A 23,171-nucleotide genomic window follows, 5' to 3' on the forward strand; every position below is an offset into this window, starting at 1 on the left:
CGTGTTGGCTAAAAGAGTCTCCAGCTGGTTTTAGCTGTGAGATGAAGGATGTGAGCCGCAACGAACCGCGACGTCGACTGGAATTTCTTTTTTTTTTTTTTTTTTTTTTTTTGAAGCTGGAAAAAACGTCTTTCTGTCTTTGCTAACAGTCTGTTTAAACAGCTGGTTAGTTTGGCCAATAGCAGCTTTCAAACTAGCCGGGCCTGTTCAACCAGACACTGAGTAACTATGAGTGTGTGTGTGTGTGTGTGTGTGTGTGTGTGTGTGTGTATTGGGATGCCTGTGCTGTGATGTCAGCGTTTCTGCCCGTGGTCTGCGGTATGCAGGCTGCTTGTTCACCTCGACGCACACAGTAAGATTAGAGTACAATCCAGTATCTGTCTCCACCATCTTGTCCGTGTGTGTGTGTTTCTGTGTTGACAGAACAAACACTCGCTCAGCGGCAGGAAGGACTCATTTTTTAAAAAAAAAAAAAACATTTTCAACCCACTGTGTTTCTGCTGTTTTGATTGAATGATGTCACTTCCTGTAAGCGTCCCCTCAGAGGATCTCACATCTTCTTTAAAGGATCACTTCAGGTTTTTCAAGTCTGTCTTAACAAATTACTGATGGGACAAAAATCTGCAGCCCACAGGCAGCAATGGAGAAAATGACGTCAGTTTGTTTCCCCTTTATGAAGTTTCTCTTCCTGAGTTTAGGTAGGGTTAGGGTTTAGGGTTGGGGTTAGGGTTAAGGGTTAGGGTTAGGGGTTAACGGTTGGGATTAGGGTTTAGGGTTGGGGTTAGGGTTAGGGGTTAAGAGTTAGGGTTACTGGTAGAGGTTAAGGGTTGGGATTAGGGTTAAGGGTTGGGTTTAGGGCTAGGGGCTAAGGGGTAGGGTTAGGGTTTAGGGTTAGGGTTACGGTTAGGGGTTAAGGGTTGGGATTAGGGTTAGGGGTTAAGGGTTGGGATTAGGGTTAAGGGTTGGGATTGGGGTTAGGGGTAGGGGTTAAGGGTTGGGGGTTAAGGGTTGGGGTTAGGGTTAAGGTTTGGGTTTAGGGTTAGGGTTAAGGGTTGGGGTTAGGGTTAAGGGTTGGGTTTAGGGTTAGGGTTTAGGGTTAGGGGTTAAGGGTTGGGGTTAGGGTTAAGGGTTGGGGTTAGGGTTACTGGTAGAGGTTAAGGGTTGGGTTTAGGGTTAAGGGTTTAGGGTTGGGGTTAGGGGCTAAGGGTTAGATTTGTTGCTTTTTTACTGTATTATATTGATTTACACACTTATAGGGATGGAATATGTTAGTTCATCGATACTACTGCTCTCATCTGTTAAGTACTTTATCGATACTCTACTGTGCAAAAATAAATAAATGAATACATGTTTTATTTGTTTATAATGAAATATTGTTTCTAGAGCTGCAGCGTCACTATAAACTCAGTAATTAGACGAGTTAATAACACAGTAATAAGAATGAGGAACATACAAATCCAGGGTCCCAGGGGTGCTGGAAATCCAGTGCTTGAATTTTGAATAAAGTACTTGAAACATAGTAAATCGCTGGGTCGGTGACACATTCTGAAACTTGAAACTTTGGGGGTTTTTTTGGTAGTTTATAGCACAATAACATCTGATTTAATGTCATGAAGAAGTGAAATAATCATTTTGACTGTATATATATATGATTTACCACAGCTGTAGGTGCTGGTAAAGCTTGAAAATACACCTTGAAAAGTGCTTGAAAAGTGCTTGAATTTGATGTAGTTGTCGTCCTTCAAAGCTGCCGGAAGATCAGCCAGAAAATCTACAAAGAATTTGCCAGATTTTTTAGAGACCTGCACTTCCTGTTGACTGTTAGTTCAGGTGATGACGGCGCTGCTCTTCTTCTGTGGTGATCAGGCTCCACGTAGCTCTTTGAACTCGGTGTGTTTGTGTCTGTTTTCACAGCTGATAGACACAACCGGCTCCTGTAAAGATCTCCGAGAGGAAATCTAGTAGAGCTGCAATTGATGATTGTTTTTTATTATCGATTCATCTTAATCATGTGATCAATAAAACACATCCTGGAGTCTGAGGTGACGTCAAGAAAGCAAGAGGAAAGGCAAGAAAAGACACAAATTCTAACATTTAGAGTCTTGAACCAGTGAATGTTTGGTGCTTTTTGCTTGAAAAATTAAACAATTGATCGATTATGAAAACTGTTGCTGATTAATCTGCTGTTGATCGATTGTTAGATTATTCAATTAATCGTTTCATCTATAAAATGTCAAAAAGTAATGAAAAACTGTCAATTTAAGATATTTAGTTTATAATGATATAAAACAGGGTTAGGGGTTAGGGTTACGGTTAGGGGTTAAGGGTTAGGGTTACGGTTAGGGGTTAAGGGTTAGGGGTTAAGGATTGGAATTAGGGTTAATGGTTAAGGTTTGGGGTTACGGTTAGGGGTTAAGGGTTAGGGTTACGGTTAGGGGTTAAGGGTTAGGGGTTAAGGGTTAGGGGTTAGGGTTAGGGGTTAAGGGTTGGGTTAGGGGTTAAGGTTTGGGGTTAGGGTTAGGGGTTAAGGGTTGGGTTAGGGGTTAAGGGTTGGGTTAAGGGTTAGGGTTAGGGTTAGGGGTTAAGGGTTGGGTTAGGGGTTAAGGTTTTGGGTTAGGGTTAGGGGTTAAGGGTTGGGGTTAGGGTTAGGGGTTAAGGGTTGGGTTAGGGGTTAAGGGTTGGGTTAGGGGTTAAGGGTTGGGTTAGGGGTTAAGGGTTAGGGTTAGGGGTTAAGGGTTGGGTTAGGGGTTAAGGTTTGGGGTTAGGGTTAGGGGTTAAGGGTTGGGGTTAGGGTTAGGGGTTAAGGGTTGGGTTAGGGGTTAAGGTTTGGGGTTAGGGGTTAAGGGTTGGGGTTAGGGTTAGGGGTTAAGGGTTGGGTTAGGGGTTAAGGTTTGGGGTTAGGGTTAGGGGTTAAGGGTTGGGTTAGGGGTTAAGGGTTAGGGTTAGGGGTTAAGGGTTGGGTTAGGGGTTAAGGGTTAGGGTTAGGGGTTAAGGGTTGGGTTAGGGGTTAAGGGTTGGGTTAGGGGTTAAGGGTTAGGGTTAGGGGTTAAGGGTTGGGTTAGGGGTTAAGGGTTGGGTTAGGGTTAGGGGTTAAGGGTTGGGTTAGGGGTTAAGGGTTAGGGTTAGGGGTTAAGGGTTGGGATTATATAATGATATAAAACAGAGAATATGGACGACTCATTGTTTCATGTGTAAAATCTTGAGGAAAGGGTTAGGGTCATTTGTTTGTTTCAGAAGACACCAGAAAAATATAAAAAAATATTTGTGTTTGAAAACAGACTGAAGAAAAACTCTTGACTTGACTTAGAAGTTTCCTCTGAACTCGTCCTGAGTAATAAAAAGCCGTTAACAGACTCGATCAGACGGCTGAAGCCTCATAACTCTGGAACCAAGGCTGCGGATTGTTTCCTTCCATGTCTAACGGTGACGTGTTGTTCTGAGGAAACAGCTTTCAGGGGCCGTCGTGCAGAGCAGCAGCTGTAATTACATGAAATATGGTGCTAAGACAGACGGGAAGCTGCTGTGTAATGAGCCGTTACCTGGTTGAACTTTAACATATTTAGTTCCACTGGTTGAATGAAGTGATGAAGCAAAGACTCGAGGCCGACTCTCTCAAACGTTTGGTCACATTCATGAAGGTTTTGACTTCTTTAATCAGAAACTTCCTGATTTAAACTCTTTATTTTGACGGTTTTTTTTTAGTTCAGCTGCTTTTGTTTAGTCAACACGTAACATTTAGCTTCTTCGTTCATGTTGAATAAAGCTGCAACGTAAATAATCAGCCAGTATTTTGATAATTGTTTCATCATTTTAGTCATTTCTGAAGTAAAAATGCTCCAAACTCTCAGATTCCAGCTCCTCCAATTTGAGGATTTACTGCTTTTATGTGTCGGATCAGAAATTAAACTGAATATTTTGAGGTTTTGGACTGTTGTTTGGACAAAACGGGACATTTTAATACATCTGCTTGAGCTGTGAGGAAATGATAAAGAACGACTGATAGACAATTAATTGTTAATAAAAATAATCATGTCGAGTCAGAACAAGTAGCAGCAGAGTATCGTAACGACGAGTATCCTGTAGTTGAGTCCAGGTGGAGCGACGACACATCAGGTTGTTTTTAACCACATTATATAATATTATATATATATAATCAATAACGTCACAGCAGCTAAGAGTTGAACCAAGAATGTGGATCTGCAGGATCAGTTTTCAGTTTACTGTCATATACGACACATAAAAACAGCAAATCCTCCAATTTTCAGGAGCTGGAACCTGAAAGTTTGGAGCATTTTTACTTTAAAAATTACTAAAATGATGAATTGATTATCAAAATACCAGCTGATTAATTTAGAAGCTGTATACTAATCAATACACTCATATTTATAGGATACAGTTTATCAGAGCTGCAATGATAGTCGATCAACAACTATTTAGATAATCAAAATAATCGTTTTAGTCATTTTCTTTTAAAGAAAAACTATAACGCTGGTTGCAGCTTCTCTAAAGTGTCAAACATGATAATAAACTGAATATCTGCAGATCAATCAATCGATCAGTTAGAAGACAAGAAATCAACATTTACAGGAACAGGAAATGATTCAATACTCGTCAATCAGACTTCACACATTTAAAGCAAAATGTTTTGTTTATGTTTTTGTTCTCTGACGTGTTTCATCCACCGTTAGTTTCATCGTTTCGTCTTCAACCCTTAACGAGATAAATCACCTGTGTGATGACATCATGAGCTGTGACGGCGGTCGCTGGTTCATTTGGATATTTGAGCGTGAAGATGCTGAGCTTGTTGTTGTTGTTGTTGTTGTTGTGAACGTGCAGGTTGTTGCAGAATGTCGTCGTGTTCTTAAGAAGCATTTAACACATCTTAACTAGAACTGTCAGGTTCTGATAAAATATCAACTTTTGTGTGTGTTAGAGCCGTTTGTATCTATGACTGTGTTAAGGTTACTCCCTGGTTGCCACAGTAGGTGGTGTATTGGACAGCAGCGTACGGAAATGTATATGTAGAGGAAGAGGCGATTACTCCTCAGGTGTGCTGCTTACCGGGAGAAGCACACAGTTTTTTGACCGCCGTTTAGAGGCTAATCTTTAAACCTTTTTTGTTGTTTTCATGCAAGTTATAGATGTAAGTGTATGAATAGCAAATGCTTTAGTGGTGCATGGTGATAAATAAAACATCTGAAGCGCAAGTCTGAGGATGTTTGATTTACTACATGGAGCCGCCGCATGACGACGCGTCAATTACATGTCCCGGTAACAGCCCCTCACTGTGGCTTAGGTTGAAATCAAGTCACTACAATGTGTTTATTAACAAATATATAATTCTACTGTCTGTAGCTCAAAGCTAATTGGTTCCTGCTGAATGTGTAAAACTTTACAAACATATAGTTTCATTTTTAAAATCAGCTGGTCGCTGTAGTTTTTTAGGTTTTATAAAACGTCACATTTCAATTGGTTGCAATTGTTCTGAAAAAATAATTCAAAGGAATCTCATCAAAATATTTATTTTATTTGTTGTGTTAAGAAAATTAAAATCGGCTGATAAAACGTTATCAGATTTATTAAACTCTCAGTTATCAATATTGGAACCGACCTCAAAAACCCTTCATCAGTCGGGATACTTCAAACATTTCATCTGCCAAAACTGAAATAAACATGTTTTAGTCTTTAACCGAAAACATTTATCAGTTAAAGTCAAATTTTAATGATTTGATTTTTAGTTTTACTAAAACTCATTTTAGTCATTTTAGTTTTAAGTTTTAAAGAAAAAACATTTGTTGGTTTCAGCTTCTCAGATGTGAGAATTTTAAGTTTTTCTGTGTCGAACGTGACAGTAAACAGACTGTCGATCAGACAAAACGAGACATCATCAGCTGTGTGTCCCGTTACCATGGTTACAGGTTAGCGTTGTCCATGTGAAACTGCTCTGCAGTAATCCATACAGACTGACTCTCCTGTTAGCATTAGCATTAGCACAGCTACCTGTGATCATTCTCTCACCTGTTGGCTGTTTATGTTGAGACAACGTTGATATTTGTTTAGTGAACATCTAGACGAAGGTTTAGATCTTTCAGCAGCAGGAAAGATCTAAACCTTCGTTTAGATGGCCGACTGAAAGTTACGTTAGCTTGATGATGTTACGTTAGCTTAGCTTTTTATAAACGTGTGTGTGCTGCCTGCACATTTTCACAGCTGATGATTTCAGAGGTTTATTTTTATTTAATTTTTGTCTCGTCGTGAAACAAAAGACCTTAAAGAATATTTGTCATCATAGTTTAAATTACAGATCAGTCTCCGTCTCACGCACACACACGCTGATAACCAATCAGAGAGCTGATCAGTCACATGATGGCAGCCTTCTGTCTCTGCGTCAGACATCGATCAGTCTCCTCTGATTGGACAGACGCCGTCTCATAGATGATTGACAGGCTGATCAATAACCTGCTGACTGCTTGTTTAACTGACACACACACACACACACACACACACACACCCACAGTAACAGTATCTGACAAGGTGTTTTCCCAGGAGGCTGTAGTGTGTGTGTGTGTGTGTGTGTGTGTGTGTGTGTGTGTGTGTGTGTGTGGTAATAGGCCTGAGGCAGGGGCGTTCGACATACAGTGACAAAGACCAAAAAAAAAAGAGAGAGAGAGAGAAGATGAATGAAAGAATGAAGAGAAAGAAAGAGAGACGATAGAAATAAAAGAAGAAGAAGAAGAGAGAGAGATACAGGTGAAAATGAGACAGCTGTGGTTTCCATGGCGACGGCAAAAACACATAACAGGACAGGAATGTGAAAGGAGAGAGAGAGAGAGGAAAAAATGTGGAAATGAGAAAGAAAGAGGAGGAAAGAATGAAGGGGGGAGGTTTAGTTTAAGAGAGCCGTCATGAATGGAAAAAAAAAGAAAAAGAGTAACGAGAAGAGAAGAAGAGAGGAGAGAAATAAAGAGATATAAAGATTAAAGAAAAACGAGAAGAGGAAGAAAAAGATGTAAGAAGATGAAATGAGAAGAGGAAAGGAGGTAAAGGAGAGAAGAGACGGAAGAACAGGATGTAGGAAGAGAGGAGAGAAAAGGAGGAGAAGGAAAAATGAGAGAAGAGACGAAGAAAAGAGGAGAGAGAGGACGGAAGGAAGGAAGGAAGGAAGGGAGGAAGAATAACAGACGGGACAAAAGGAGGAACAGAGGAGAAGGAAAAAAGAGGAAATCCATCCAGGAGAAGGAAAAAAAAGAGCGGGAACGAGAGAAGCTCATAAAAAGAGGGGAGGAGAGGTGGAAAGAGGAGGAGAGAAGCGGTTTGAGAAGGAGGGAGGAGAGATGAGATAATGGAGGGAAGAAGAGGAATGGAAAAATAAAGAGACGCTGAAAAAAAGTTTATATGTTGTTTTTATGGTAGAAAATTAAAACTGAAAAAACAAAAAACTACAAAAAATACAAGTAAAACAATAAAAATCTGTTATAAAAACAGAAAAATTAATAAAATGTTAAACAAATCTGAGTAATTTTGAGAACAATAAATACAGAAAATAAACCTCAAATAAATAAATAAATGCAAAAATACACTTTTTAATTGATTACGCTTAATAGAGAATTTAATTTTAATGTTAATTTCAGCTTTACAAAAATCTCAAAAATAAAATATAAGTCAATATAAAGTATAAAAAATTAAATATGAAAGTAAGATTATTAAAGAAAAATTTAAAAAAAATCAAAACAAAACATTAAAAAGAAAAAAGAATTAATCAGAAAATAAAATTAATTAGAAACTAGAAAAAAAATAAAATGTGTAAAATATAAAATTTAATATGATAAAAATTTAAATAATAAAGTAAAAATGTCTAAAAAAGGTTTTAAAAATTCAAAACAGTAAAAATCTGAAGTGTAAAATAAAACAATCTGTTAATATAAAATTATAGAATTAGTGTAAAACAAGAAAAGTTAGTTTTTTTTCTTTTTATTATTATTTTTTGACTTCAAATCAGTTTAATGTTTAGTTTTATTTTTCTGTCTGTGTCTTGACTCTGCTCTCTGATTGGCTGTCCTCAGGTGGGGTGGGCGGAGCTGAGTGATGGCGGGCGCGTCGGTTAAGGTGGCGGTGCGAGTTCGCCCGTTCAACTCCCGAGAGACGGGACGCAACGCCAAGTGTGTGATCCAGATGCAGGGAAACACCACCTGTAAGACACGCACACACACACACACACACACAGTTAGCTCGAGGCTAACAGTTCCTATTGGTTTTAATGAAGAATGCTAACAGCCTCTTGTCCCGCTCTCTGAGGGTTAGACGTTTGCTGTGTTTAAAACGGGCCTCAGCGATCCCAGCATGCTTCTGCCAGTCATGTGACCTTTGAACCTGCTGCTATTTACACACACACACACACACACACACACACACACACACACACAGTGTATTAATAGACGTTGCTGCAGCGCAACTGTTTTTAGCCGCTGTCTGAACACGCTCACATCGACTGATATTTATACACTGAACTTGTTAATGATTGACGTATTTTGAGTCACGTTTCCTGTGAATTTGTGGTCATGTGACACATTTCACCTCCAGGCTTGGAGTTATGGTAAGAAACAGCTGCTCAGTGATAAATAAGTGAGAACGGAAAAACACCCGCCAACGTTTTGATTCATTTACTGTTTTTGCTGCGGTGTATATGATTACACGTCTTCTATATAAACCTGTGAAACCAGTATAATCAATATTGATCCTAGAAGTTACACTGGAGAGTATAAATGTTTGTCTTTGTCTCTGCAGGTATCTCCAACCCCAAACAGCCCAAAGATGGAGCCAAGAACTTCACCTTCGACTATTCCTATTGGTCACACACAACGGTGATCACACACACACACACACAACATGGAAAAAACACTCATCCAATCCCCCACAATCAATAATAACCTGATGTGTGTGTGTGTGTGTTTCTGCAGCCTGATGACCCCAGCTTTGCGTGTCAGAAGCAGGTGTATAAAGACATCGGAGAAGAGATGCTGCTGCACGCCTTCGAAGGTAAAAACAGTCACTGACCAGGTTCACTGATCCATTTCAACCACATCACCTCCTGGATCTGAACTGCAAACACTGAACAACGAGGAACTCAGACATGACGCCATGTGTGTCATCATCTGTGCAATGATGCTGCAGATATTAGTGATGATGATGATGATGATGTCTGACAGTGCGAGTCCAGTTTTTTTCTTTGAGATTTAATTCTGGAAAACGTAAACACACTCCTGAACCTCATCTAGAACTATTTAAACTAGTTGTTGATCTGAAATGAAGCATGACTCTGCAGCTCCTCTCGGCTTTACAGAGCTTTATAGTGAGTTTCAGCTCATTGTTTGTTTTTTTTTTTTTTAGGGGTTACGGTTAGGGGCTAGGGGTTTGGGGTTACGGTTAGGGTTAGGGGTTACGGTTAAGGGTTAGGGTTTGGGGTTACGGTTAGGGTTTGGGGTTTGGGGTTAGGGGTTAGGGTTTGGGGTTATGGTTAAGGGTTAGGGGTTACGGTTAGGGTTAAGGTTTGGGGTTATGGTTAAGGGTTAGGGTTAGGGTTATGGTTTAGGGTTAGGGTTTGGGGTTACGGTTAAGGGTTAGGGGTTAGGGTTAGGGGTTATGGTTAAGGGTTTGGGGTTAGGGTTTGGGGTTATGGTTTAGGGTTAGGGTTTGGGGTTACGGTTAGGGGTTAGGGTTTGGGGTTATGGTTTAGGGTTAGGATTTGGGGTTACGGTTAAGGGTTAGGGGTTAGGGCTTGGGGTTATGGTTTAGGGTTAGGGTTTGGGGTTACAGTTAAGGGTTAGGGGTTTGGGTTACGGTTAAGGGTTAGGGTTAAGGGTTTGGGTTAGGGGTTAGGGTTAGGGGTTAGGGCTAGGGTCAGGGCTAGGGCCAGGTTTAGGGTTTGGGGTTACAGTTAAGGGTTAGGGTTAAGGGTTTGGGTTAGGGGTTAGGGGTTAGGGCTAGGGTCAGGGCTAGGGCCAGGTTTAGGGTTTGGGGTTACGGTTAAGGGTTAGGGGTTAGGGTTTGGGGTTATGGTTTAGGGTTAGGGTTTGGGGTTACAGTTAAGGGTTAGGGGTTTGGGGTTAGGGTTTGGGGTTAGGGGTTAGAGTCCTGGTTGCTTCTTTGTGTGTTTTTGTTAATGTTATTATTTATTTATTATTAATTTCATGGTTTGTGTTTGTTTCTGTGAATCTGATTGAAAACAAGTTAAAGGTTTGAAGTGTAACCGACTAAAAGGTTGTTAGTTGAGTGTAGTTGTTCTCAGCTGTGTCGGTGTGTTTCCAGGCTGTTAGTTATTAGTTTGAAAGGTTTAGTAAGAAACTGAGGAATCAATCTGCAGTAGTTTTAATTATCAATTAATCGTTTGTCATTTTCTTAAAGAAAAAGACATTTTTCTCTGGTTTCAGCTTCTCAGATGTGATTTTTGCATTTTTTACTTTTTGTTTGGTTCTGTTTGATACAAAACAGATATGAAGGACTTGAAAGCATCTCTAATGTTTCTATAACTCAGTCTGATGTGTCAGTGTGTAATGTGTTGGTTGTGGTTCGTAGTGATGAACCTACAGAGAATTATCAGAGACTCTGCAGCTCCTCTCGGCTTTACGGAGCTTTATAGTGAGTTTCAGCTCATTGTTTATCTGTCCGGCTGCAACTTTACTGTTCTGGTTCACTCTCAGCGTCTCATAGCGTCGTTTTCAGAGAAAAAGCTGTAAAAAGCTGCTGTACACTACCTGCTAACAGTTAGCTGTAGACTAACTGGTGAACATAGTGGAGCATTTAGCAGCTAAAGAGCCAGATATTTCCCTCAGGAGTTGGTGGAGAGTAAAAACAGCTAAAAGAGAGTGAATATTGGACTCACATTCACCAGGTGGACAGAAACACGACTCCACATGAATCATAATGTTGCTCCAGAACTGCTGGATGTGGAAATAAGCAACTGTTTGCTAACAAGTTCAACATATCAACTGACTATGAGCGATGTGGCAGCACTGAGTGTGTGTGGAGGACCGGGTGGAGCAGAGCGGCGGGGAGCTCCGTAGGAGTCGCACTGCTCTGATCTGCAGTCGTTTACCGGCGGGAGGAGAGCTTAGAGTTTATTTTTTAAACTTTTTGGGATTAAAAAGTGGATTTATCTTCACTCTTGCTCTCTCTTCATCCATGTTGACTGTTGACTGAAGGGGAAACGGAAACATCAAGGATGTCGGCGTTGATTTTGACCAATGAAAATAGTGTTAGGTGTGTGAAACAAAAATAGAGCCAGGCTGAGCAGTTTTCTGTTCACTGACAGCTGGAGCAGGTTAAAACATCTTCATGGAATCAGTGATGATGTGTCAGAGTTGCGTTTTCACGACTTGTTTCTGATGAAAACTAGAGGACAAACATGAGCTAATGCAGGTTTAAAGATAAATGTTTTCTCAGTTTGAATATCAGAAGAAAAGACCAATAACTTTTGTTTTTTCCAGGATACAATGTGTGTATTTTTGCGTACGGTCAGACGGGAGCAGGAAAGAGCTACACCATGATGGGCAAACAGGAGCCTGGACAGGAAGGGATCATACCACAGGTAACAAACTTCTGTTCTGTACACATGGAATGTTTTTGACATTATATGGACTGAATATGAAGAATAATCCTGTTTCTCTGTGCTCAGCTGTGTGAGGACTTGTTCCAGAGAACAGGAGCAAACGACGATCCTGACCTCACATACTCTGTGGAGGTAAACTCACCCTCATCCGTTCATTTACACTGATTCCTCCAGTGAAGACGTGATTGGTTGAACGCCGTTGTCTCCTCCGCCTCCAGGTGTCCTACATGGAGATCTACTGCGAGCGGGTTCGGGATCTGTTGAACCCGAGCGCACATGGGACTCTGCGGGTTCGGGAGCATCCCATCCTGGGGCCATACGTAGAGGATCTGTCCAAACTGGCTGTGACCGGATTCACCGACATCCGGGACCTGATGGACGCCGGCAACAAAGCTCGGTCAGTCTTCTTCTAGTGGAAAGATGCCATGACATCATCCAGAAGACGTTTGGTTAAAGACTCCAGACCTGTTGGGCTGAGCGTCCATATAGCATTTTTTTCTGAGCGCCAACATCTCCTTGTTTTTGTGCCGCCGCTCCGAGCCTCTCTAGTTGATGTCATCACTGTCGCTACCTTTCAGTCAGCCAATCACATATTAGATGGTCCTCCGGTTGGTGCTCACGGTGAACAAAACAATGTTAAACAAGTAGATAATAAAAAGCAGAGAGGCGATGCTAATCTATGACACAACGGCGGTTAGAGTGGTTGTCAAGATATTGTTGTCATAGAAACAAAACCCATTCGCCATGCTTCATCAACGCTACATGGACACCAGGCCTTAGTGTGACAGTAATGACATTAAGAAACAACTGATTAACTGACTGATCCTACTGTCAGTGATTGATTATTTACAGCTGACTGATTATCGATTACAGGACGGTTGCTGCCACAAACATGAATGAAACATCATCCAGGTCGCACGCCGTCTTCACTATCGTCTTCACCCAAAAACGACGAGACCAGATGACCAGCCTGGACACTGAGAAGGTGTGTTTGTGTATGTGTGTGTGTGTAGTGAGGACCTGGTTCATTCATGATCAGTACTTTTGGTCTCAGACTTAAAAACTGATGACTTTGTTTTCAGGTCAGTAAGATCAGTCTGGTCGATCTGGCTGGAAGCGAACGAGCCGACTCCTCGGGGGCAAAAGGGACTCGGCTCAAGGTCAGAGGTCACACAAGTGTGCTTTGGTTGTCTAAACTAAAACCTCTTCAGTATTTATTAAACTGAACTCATGTTTATTGTACATTTGTGCACAGGAAGGAGCGAACATCAACAAATCTCTGACCACGTTGGGGAAGGTTATATCAGCTCTGGCCGAGATGGTACGTCAGCATACGCATATTATACACATATATATATATACACACATACTATATGAATAATAACGTTGCACTCAAGTTATTAATATCATAAAATGCACAAAGTAAAAGATGATCCTGATCACGTTTAAACTGAAAAATGACTCGTCTTCATCTCTTATTTCTGCAGCAGAGCAGTAAGAAGAGGAAAAGTGATTTTATTCCCTACAGAGACTCTGTTCTGACTTGGTTACTGAAGGAGAACCTGGGTAAGTACTACTAGTACAACTAGTACAACTAGTACTAGGACCAGTGGTATTGCAGTAGCAGGATCAGAACAAGCTTCTAGACTGGTTGCATTGAACGAAGACTAGCTTTTTTTTAGAACTTGTACTACAAATACATACATTAGTGGTACTGGGTATAGCAACAGAGCTAGCTTTGCAAAGAGTAGTAATACAGAAGTTTATAGTACTAACAACAATAGCGTTAAAACGAAGCTGGCACAAGGATTAGGAGTGCAAGGACAACTAGCATCTGGATTACATGTACAACCGAGACAAGTAATTTAAGGGCAAAGAGTACCGTTGCTTATGTAAAAGAGTTGGTAATAACAACAGGATTAAATGTTTGTTTGTTTCAGGAGGAAACTCTCGGACGGCCATGATTGCTGCTCTCAGTCCTGCTGACATCAACTATGAAGAAACACTGAGCACTCTGAGGTCAGATGTGGACGTATCTGTCTGTTTACCCTCCTATCAAGAGTGATCAATCTATGGAGACTCATCTAATGTTATCAAGTAGTGAAGACCAAGTGAAATAAAGGTCTTGTAATCTAATCTAGACTGATGTAATCTTTGTTTTTGGGTAAGAAAACCACCAAACAGATCCTGTTGTGAATCTGAGGTAAACCTAGTTTTAATCTAATCTGATCTGGTCTGATGTGGTTCCAGGTATGCTGACCGTGCCAAACAGATCCGTTGTAACGCTGTGATCAATGAAGATCCAAACGCCAAACTGATCAGAGAGCTGAAGGGGGAAGTGGAACGACTGAGAAACCTGCTGTTCTCCCAGGGCCTGCAGGAGCTGCTGGACAACGCTGGTATACACACACAGTCAATACACACGTGTACCGGAGTCACGTCCTGTTCTAATGACATCACTATTTCAATACACAGTGTGCACCACTGCTATATACACATTTTATACACTATGCACTACTGGTATGTACACATTTTATACACTATGCACTACTGGTATATACACATTTTATACACTATGCACTACTGGTATATACACGTTTTATACACTATGCACTACTGGTATATACACATTTTAAACACTATGCACTACTGGTATATACACATTTTAAACACTATGCACTACTGGTATGTACACATTTTATACACTATGCACTACTGGTATGTACACATTTTATACACTATGCACTATTGCTATATACACGTTTTATACACTATGCACTACTGGTATGTACACGTTTTATACACTATGCACTACTGGTATGTACACATTTTATACACTATGCACTACTGGTATATACACGTTTTATACACTATGCACTACTGCTATATACACGTTTTATACACTATGCACTACTGGTATATGCACTTTACAGGTATACATTAAACAGGTATTCATACATTATAACATCATACTGTTATATACTGTTGTACATAACATATTACACTGGATACACCATACTGGATTATATGTATAACAGATGCATTATAGTGGTATACTGTATATGATATAAAGGGATATTCACACGATAATAATACACTATAATGTAGATACTGTGTATATAATATGATAGTTATGTTATACTGGTACACAAACATACAGTAAACTCTAATCTGGCATATACACACACACAGATTGTGTAGATTATTCTCACTACTGGTACACACATTTTACATCGTACACATTATGATTATATATATTTTAATAATCATGATAAATATATCATGCTGGTATATACTAACACACACAACACAGCACAATATCTACATTATGCTCTGTATTTTTATTTAATGTGTGTGTGTTTATTTGAACATGGTATGTGTGGTATGTCTACAGGCGGATATTTACAGACAACAGCAACTGTGTGTGTGAGTCAGTGTGTCTATATATGTGTGTGTGTGTGTGTGTGTGTGTGTGAGAGTCAGTGTGTGTGTGTGTGTGTGTGTGTGTGTGTGTGTGTGTGTGAGTCAGTGTGTGTGTGTGAGCAGATATTTACAAGCTGTTCTTTACATAACGTCGAGGATACCAGAGATTCCAACCTGTTAAGAAATGAAACCTGACTCTGTTTCAAACTCTGTTTCTGTCTTAAAGTCAACACCAACGGGACTGTCGGAGCTGTCGCAGGTGTGTCGTCTCCACTGCCGCTGGCGATCACAGCCAATGGCGTCGCACCTGAGAATGGCTCCGCCTCTCCAGGTGACCATCCTCAAGTTTTTTTATTTGATTTTTTTTATCTCTGTATCTACAAAACACACCAATCCAAGAGTGAGAACACAACGAATAATATCTTTTAAATTATATGCTCATTTAATATAATTAAGATTTTAATCTTTCTGCCTTTCTTTTTCATTATTTTTCTTCATCTCTCGACAGTTTTCACTCCTCCGGCTCTGCTTCGTTTCCACCTTTTTAATAACGACCTGCTCTGCGTTTATTATCTCCTGTGCAGGCGCTGAGCCGACGTCCGCGGGCGACATACCCGCTGACTCGAACCACACGATGGAGGACGGAGAGGAAGGAGAGGAGGCGGTCACCACGGAGACCATCAGTAAAGAGGAAGCAGCTGAGAGACTGCTGGTAGGATGAGAGTTTGATTAACTGGGTACCAGACTGCTGTCGGCGGGCTGTCGGACTGATTCTGTCTGTCTGTGTTCTGTAGGAGACGGAGAAGATCATCGCTGAACTCAACGAGACGTGGGAAGAAAAACTACGAAAGACAGAATCTATTCGTCTGGAGAGGTAACACCGTCTGTTTTCTTGTTCTCATTTTTTATTTGCATTTATTCTGTTCACTGTTGTCATGACAACAGCGTGACAACACTTGGTTTTTGTGATCTTTCCTTCTGTCATTTTTTTAAATTGTGATCTTGTTCGTCTAATTTTAGATCTTGTAGTAATTCGAGAAGTTGATGTTTTGTGTTGAACTTGTTTGTGAGCCGCAGCTGTAAAACATCTGTCTCTCTCTCTCTCTCAGAGAGGCCCTGCTGGCAGAGATGGGCGTGTCCATTAAAGAAGATGGAGGAACGCTTGGCGTCTTCTCTCCTAAAGGAGTGAGTTTCTGTTCGTCTGTCTTTGTCTCTGCCAGAGGTGGCCATAAAACCCCAGATCCTACATTTCCCATAATGCAACTGGACAGCGTCTTTCATCACAGCCTCCGTACCCGCTAAACAGCCACATCTACGCCTCCAGTTTGCATCACAGGCTTTCTGTTAGACGTGTTCGATGCTTTAGAAACTTCAGTAAACTGAAGTTTATGTGTTAAATTGGTGAATTGTCTCTTTAAATACTGAACCGAGAGCGGTAAAGTGTTTCTGTTGTCATGACGACTGCACCAGGATAAAACAGTGATTTGTAGAGCTCAGAGCATCATTGTCAATAACAGACAGTTTAACATCATCGTCATACCTTCAGTCAAACAAGTCACTGTTGTCATGACAACAGCTTGACATCACCTGACATTTGTTATCTTTCCTACTGAAACACCCCCCAAAAAAAAAGTGATCCCAGAGAGACGAGGACAGGTTTAGAGCTGCACCGATTGGTTGATTTATCTATAAGTTGATCCACAGATAATTAATCACCAACTGTTCTGATCATCATTAAATGTTTTGAGTCAAATTGAGTCCAGATTCTGTGATTCCAGCTTGTTAAATGTGAATATTTTCTGGTTTCTTTAGTCTCTATGACAGTAAACTGAAGATCTTGTGGATAAAACGAGACATTTAAGGACGTCATCTTGAGCTTTGTGAAACACTGATCAATATTGTCACTATCTTGAGACATTTAATACTATCAAAATAATTGTTAGTTGCAGCTCGTTACGACACAAACTGTGTCGCAACGAGCTTGCAACAGATTCTCACTCGCCCAACGTGAAGCAGACATTTGTGAAAAGGAACAGCTGTAATAACTCAGCTGTCAGACTCGCTGCTCTTATCTGAAACAAAGAAACTGAACCTGCAGAGATCAGTTGGTCGCCGTCTCCACCTGCTGGTCAACAGCAGAATAACACACAGTAATGATAATACAGATACACTAGATTCACGTGTTTAATGACATAATCCTCACTGTGTCTTACCTGTGTGTGTGTGTGTGTGTGTGTGTGTGTTGCAGACGCCTCACCTGGTCAACCTGAACGAGGACCCTCTGATGTCAGAGTGTCTCCTCTATTACATCAAGGAGGGATTCACCAGGTAGATTTTTTGTTTGTTAAATGTCAGAATGAAACTTTAAAACTATAATATTTAACTGTTCCGCATTAAAATGTCTAAAAACAACTAGAACTGTTATATATTTTGTTGAGTTGTGTACTGACAACTCAGAGAAATCAGTAATTTTAATCAAGGTAACGTTTCATTTGGTCACCTGACACTGGCGTCATACCTCCTCCACACACTAGTATATGTCATAAATGGACTTTTATTCAGCTTTCAGCCACGTTTTTACGACAACCGTTTCAGATCTTTTTTAACTGTATCTTTTAACCGGATGAAGGATTTTAGTCATTGGACGTCTGAAGTTATCAGCAGCAGCTTGGCTAACGGTCCCTCCTGACGTCCTGACTGACTGAACGTGTCTTATTCAGTATTTTTACCTGTTTTTAATCACCGTTTGTTCTGGAGAGGAGGAGGAGACCTCTGTGGATAATTCGGCTCCCGGTAAAAACATCTTGAACGATGAACACTGAAAGAATCCCAACCAGGAGAAGCTGGTTGACTGGGACAACAACTCCCATGATCCCTTGCTACTTCACAACATCATCACACTCCGTCTTTTGTTATTGTTTTGATTGAGACCCCGAGCGGCTGAAATTACATGTTGTGTGTTGAACTGTGATTACAGATTATTAAAATGTCTCTCTCTCTCTGCCTGTCTCTCTCTCTCTCTGCCTGTCTCTCTCTCTGCCTGTCTCTCTCTCTCTGCCTGTCTCTCTCTCTCTACCTGGTTCTCTCTCTCTGCCTGTCTCTCTCTCTCTCTGCCTGTCTCTCTCTCTCTACCTGTCTCTCTCTCTCTCTCTCTCTCTCTCTCTCTCTCTCTCTCTCTCTCTCTCTCTCTCTCTCTCTCTCTTTCTCTCTCTCTCTCTCTCTGCCTGTCTCTCTCTGTCTCTCTCTCTGCCTGTCTCTCTCTCTCTACCTGTCTCTCTCTCTCAGGGTTGGACAGCAGGATGTGGACATTAAGCTGTCCGGTCACTTCATAAAGGAAATTCACTGTGTGTTTGTCAGTGAGACCAACGACCAGGGAGAGGGTGAGACACCTACCTGTCTGTCTGTTTACTACCCTGCACGCTACACTTTAACGTCTAATTAAGTTTTATTTTGTCTTTTGGTTTCTATGTTTCCACCTTTTTTTGCTGCAACTGTTGAGTTTCTACAGATTAATTAATTACTTCTTCTTGAGCGTTTGACACTTAATTTTATTTATTACTTGTGTGTTTGTTCATGTGAGTCCTTACCGAGCTGTTGTGTTCCCGACAGCGAGGGCGCTCAGATCGCTCTCTGGTGGTCGAACACAGCAGCAGCGTGTGTGTGTGTGTGTGTTTGTCTTTCTATCTTTGTGAGAACCAGTTTCAGTTTAAAGCCGGCGCTGTGAGGATGTTTTTGTTGGTCCTCACTACTTCAAAAGGTGGTCTGAGGGTGAAGACTTGGGTTTAGGTTGAGGGTTTTGCATTTAGTTTTGATGGTTAAAGTTAGACTGAGGGTCCTGTGAAGGCTGTATGTCAGTAAGGGTCCTCACAAAGATAGATAGACAAACGCACGTGTGTGTGTGTGTGTGTGTGTTCAGTGAGTGACTCTCTCTCTCTTTCCTTCTATAAAAGCTGCCAGGAAATCTGTCAGGTATCGTTTCTAATAACAACTACTAGTTACCACGGTAACGTCACCATCATATTCACACCCATGTTTCCTGTGCCCCCGCCCTTCCCTCTTCCTCTTCCTCTTCCTCCCCCTCTTCCTCCTCATACTTTCTACTGTGTTACTGTAAATTCATCATATTTCATAAACGTAGACACTGAAGAAATCTGTGTGTGATATAAACATAAAGGTGATGACACAGTTTAAGCATCGACAGTAGAGCTGCAATGATTAGTCGATTAGTTGCCAATTGTTAAATTAATCGCCAACTATTTCGATAATCAATTAGTAATAGTCATTTTTTTTAAGAAGAAAATGTCCAAATTCTGATTCCAGCTTCTTAAATGTGAATATTTTCTGGTTTCTTTCGTCCTCTGTGTCAGTAAACACAAAACTCACATTTATAGAGAACATTTAAAAACAAACGGAGTTAAAATGCTTCACAGAGACATTTTAAAATAATCTGTCTGTGAATGTACGGATAGTAAAACTGTCTCCTTCTGTTTGTGTGTCCAGTGATCGTCACTCTGGAGCCGTTGATCGGAGCTGAAACGTACGTCAACGGGAAACAGATCACCGAAGCTGTCATCCTGAGGCAAGGTGCGTACAGTCGGGGGGGGGGGGGGGGGGGGGGGGGGGGGGGGGGGGGGGGGGGTTGTTTCCCGCTCAAACACTCATCTTATTATTATTACCTCCAATAAATCCACTTAGAAACAGAGAACAACGAGGCTGCAGGAACCTTCCTCTGAATCATCACTGCTAACAGCCGATTCATTCACTTTTAATGGCGACTATTTGACTAAATGTGAACAAATATCTCTGAAAGAGAACAGCAGCAATTTTGTATCAAATTGTTGCAGAAAAATGTACCAGAGCGAAAACTCTCTCTTGAAAATAAAAGGGAGTCAGAGGTCCAAGCAGCAAAGTGTTCTTTAATGCCGGCAAAAAAAGGGGAGCAAGTAGCACTTTTACAAAGAACCAAATCGCTCCAAAGGTTTTTCTTTGGGGCATTGTTTTTATGTCCTTGGGTCGGCTTAGGTCACACCTTATCATCCACCCTCCCTAATTTTTGACCAATTATTATGTTACTTTTATCTCTGTCACTCGTTGTTGGTCAAAAACTCTTCAAAACAGGTTTTGAGGTGTTTGAGGATATGTACTGGCATATTCAATTCTACCTGATTATATCCAATTTTTATATATAAGTATTGGGAATCATTTTACACCATTATTGCCAAGTTGTCTTCTGGCCTTTTATTTTTTTATAAGTTATTCTAGTCATTTTACACCCTTATTTCTTGATCTCCTCCAGAGAGTATGTTTGAAAGGTGAAGACTTTAATGCAGACCCAAGCAAAGTGACATGTAATACAAACACACTCAAATTTCTCCAGTGTATGATTAGGATTCTTCTACCGTGCCTCTATACGTACAGTGTGATTAAATATGGTTCATGAGATTATAACTACACCAATACAAATTGTATCACACTAGCCCTTATTGCTTATAAACTTATAAAATCAATCTGCATAGCTTAATATTGTCTTTAAACACACCAATGACTTTTAATGAAAATACACCACAGCAACATCTGATGAGCTTTTGTAGCGTTTTTTCTCTCCTGATGTTGCTTTTAGCATGTTCCCATCTGTGAGAAAGTAAAAATAGTTTCACTCTAAAGTCAAATTTCACACTGAGCTGATAAAATGTAGCAGAAGAAAAAAAAACTCAGAGATCCACAGACGCCGACTGTTTATCTGCTGATCTTCACATAACAGCAGTGGATGGAAACCGTCTGCAGTTGAGGTTAATTTTTATCTTTTATTTAGTGCTTTTTAAACCGTCCCAACCTCCAAAGCATGGTTCCCCTTTTCAGCAAAACTCAGCTACAAGTCTATTTTTAACATTATGTCAATTTATCAAATTATAAAGCTTCCAGGAATCCAATTTACAAGAAAAATGACCATAAAACTGCATAAATCTTTTTATTACTTAACACTGGTTTTCTTAGCTTGTCTCTACGTGATGTATAAATAAAGTTATGTTACTATAAATAACTCAACGTCTTCACGGATGAAAAGAGAACCGAGGGTTTGCTTTTGCTGATTTTCTGGAAATTTTGTTGAAACCTTTGGATGGAAACTTCAACTCCTGTCTCTCTAACGCTCTCTCTCTCTCTCTCTCTCTGTGTTTCTCTCCGTTGCTAGGGAACCGCATCGTGATGGGGAAGAACCACGTGTTCAGGTTCAACCACCCGGAGCAGGCTCGGCTGGAGAGGGAGCGCAGCGTGACGGCGGATCAGCAGGGGGAGCCGGAGGACTGGAACTACGCTCAGAGAGAGCTGCTGGAGAAACAAGGCATCGACATCAAACTGGAGATGGAGAAGAGGTAAACAGGAAGGAGAGGAGAGAGTCTTAATCATCAATCAGACGTGGATCAATCCATCAATCAAACATGGAAGAAAGAAAAACTAACCTCCAAACACTCTGCTGGGGACTGTGAGGAAATATTCAGCCACTTTACTCGGTTTTCCCTTCAAAATAATGAAACATTAAGACACCAGGAACTCCAGATACTGTATCAATGCTGTTTGGTCTCCTGATTGATTGATTGATTGGTTGACTGATTGATTGGTTGGTTGGTTGATTGGTTGGTTGATTGGTTGACTGGTTGGTTGGTTGATTGGTTCGTTGATTGGTTGGTTGGCTGATTGATTGGTTGACTGGTTGGTTGGTTGGTTGGTTGGTTGATTGACTGATTGATTGGTTGACTGGTTGGTTGGTTGGTTGGTTGACTGGTTGGTTGGTTGGTTGGTTGGTTGGTTGACTGGTTGGTTGGTTGGTTGGTTGGTTGATTGACTGGTTGGTTGGTTGGTTGGTTGGTTGGTTGACTGGTTGGTTGGTTGGTTGGTTGGTTGGTTGGTTGGTTGACTGGTTGGTTGGTTGGTTGGTTGGTTGGTTGGTTGACTGGTTGGTTGGTTGGTTGGTTGGTTGACTGGTTGGTTGGTTGGTTGTTTGGTTGACTGGTTGGTTGGTTGGTTGGTTGACTGGTTGGTTGGTTGGTTGGTTGACTGGTTGGTTGGTTGACTGGTTGGTTGGTTGACTGGTTGGTTGGTTGGTTGGTTGACTGGTTGGTTGGTTGGTTGGTTGGTTGGTTGGTTGACTGATTGATTGATTGACTGATTGGTTGGTTGGTTGACTGGTTGGTTGCTTGGTTGGTTGATTGGTTGGTTGATTGGTTGGTTGACTGATTGGTTGACTGATTGGCTGATTGATTGGTTGATTGGTTGACTGATTGGTCGGTTGGTGTGTTCCAGGCTGCAGGACATGGAGGTTCAGTACCGTAAAGAGAAGGAGGAGGCTGATCTGCTGCTGGAGCAACACAGACTGGTCAGTTTCTGTTTGATTCATCAGTCAACTTAAACCTCACAGTGAAGGAACCGTCACCAACCTGCCTGTCTCTCTCTCTACCTGTCTCTCTCTCTACCTTTCTGTCTCTCTCTCTATGCAGTATGCAGACAGTGACAGCGGTGATGATTCGGACAAACGTTCCTGTGAGGAGAGCTGGAGACTGATCTCATCTCTGAGAGAGAAACTTCCTGCCAACAAGGTACCTGTCTGTCTGTCTGTCTGTCTGTCTGTCTGTCTGTCTGACACTTGTCTTTCTAGCCGTTTTCACATATGAACTCTGGTGGAAAACTGCCTTCCCATGACGAATGTGCCAGTGAGTGTGCAAAGATAGCATTACGCCAATTAGACACAGTTCCCAGGAAGTTAGCAAGAAGGCTAATCTGTGATATAGCAATTTGGTTTTCTGTGTGAAATGATTAAAGGCCGGCGGGTCCAGTTTTAGTGTGAGAAAAAGGTGGAAGATGCTGAGAAAGTAACTTCTAAGATAAGTCAAACTTGTATTATCACCAAAGCGTCGAGGTCATTTATAAACTCAGAAATAATGACCAGATGGTTGCATATAATTAAAAATGAGGCGGAGACTAGAAGGTAAGCCCCACAATAGGAGGAGTTATGAAAAGTATATAATATAAGGTTTAATGATTTTGCATCAGGTTTTTCTTTGTCCCGGGTTAAGGAGGCCTCGGTTTGCTCTGTATCTCTTTATGTATAAGGCAGCTGGCAGGTGAAGTTCGTTTAACGTCCGGTCCG

At 41.1% G+C, this 23,171-nt stretch overlaps 1 protein-coding gene across 2 annotated transcripts in view; it reads left to right on the forward strand.

Moving 5' to 3' along the window:
- The window catches only part of kif1c (kinesin family member 1C), a 32,958-nt gene that overhangs the window by 5,261 nt on the left and 4,526 nt on the right, over positions 1-23,171 (forward strand). For both annotated transcript variants that reach the window (XM_042401618.1, XM_042401617.1), the window contains exons 3-24: positions 8,064-8,191; positions 8,785-8,861; positions 8,958-9,036; positions 11,484-11,584; positions 11,672-11,737; positions 11,824-12,002; positions 12,479-12,590; positions 12,688-12,765; positions 12,861-12,926; positions 13,093-13,171; positions 13,546-13,624; positions 13,856-14,004; positions 15,255-15,359; positions 15,613-15,740; positions 15,823-15,902; positions 16,138-16,213; positions 17,277-17,356; positions 18,314-18,408; positions 19,529-19,612; positions 21,219-21,399; positions 22,328-22,400; positions 22,522-22,620. In XM_042401618.1, coding sequence (XP_042257552.1) covers positions 8,086-8,191; positions 8,785-8,861; positions 8,958-9,036; positions 11,484-11,584; positions 11,672-11,737; positions 11,824-12,002; positions 12,479-12,590; positions 12,688-12,765; positions 12,861-12,926; positions 13,093-13,171; positions 13,546-13,624; positions 13,856-14,004; positions 15,255-15,359; positions 15,613-15,740; positions 15,823-15,902; positions 16,138-16,213; positions 17,277-17,356; positions 18,314-18,408; positions 19,529-19,612; positions 21,219-21,399; positions 22,328-22,400; positions 22,522-22,620 — 2,172 coding nt within the window. In that variant the 5' untranslated portion in view covers positions 8,064-8,085. The remainder of the gene's footprint in view (positions 1-8,063; positions 8,192-8,784; positions 8,862-8,957; positions 9,037-11,483; positions 11,585-11,671; positions 11,738-11,823; positions 12,003-12,478; positions 12,591-12,687; positions 12,766-12,860; positions 12,927-13,092; positions 13,172-13,545; positions 13,625-13,855; positions 14,005-15,254; positions 15,360-15,612; positions 15,741-15,822; positions 15,903-16,137; positions 16,214-17,276; positions 17,357-18,313; positions 18,409-19,528; positions 19,613-21,218; positions 21,400-22,327; positions 22,401-22,521; positions 22,621-23,171) is intronic.

Source organism: Thunnus maccoyii, chromosome 22 (genome assembly GCF_910596095.1).
Source record: "Thunnus maccoyii chromosome 22, fThuMac1.1, whole genome shotgun sequence".
Lineage (NCBI taxonomy): Eukaryota > Metazoa > Chordata > Actinopteri > Scombriformes > Scombridae > Thunnus > Thunnus maccoyii.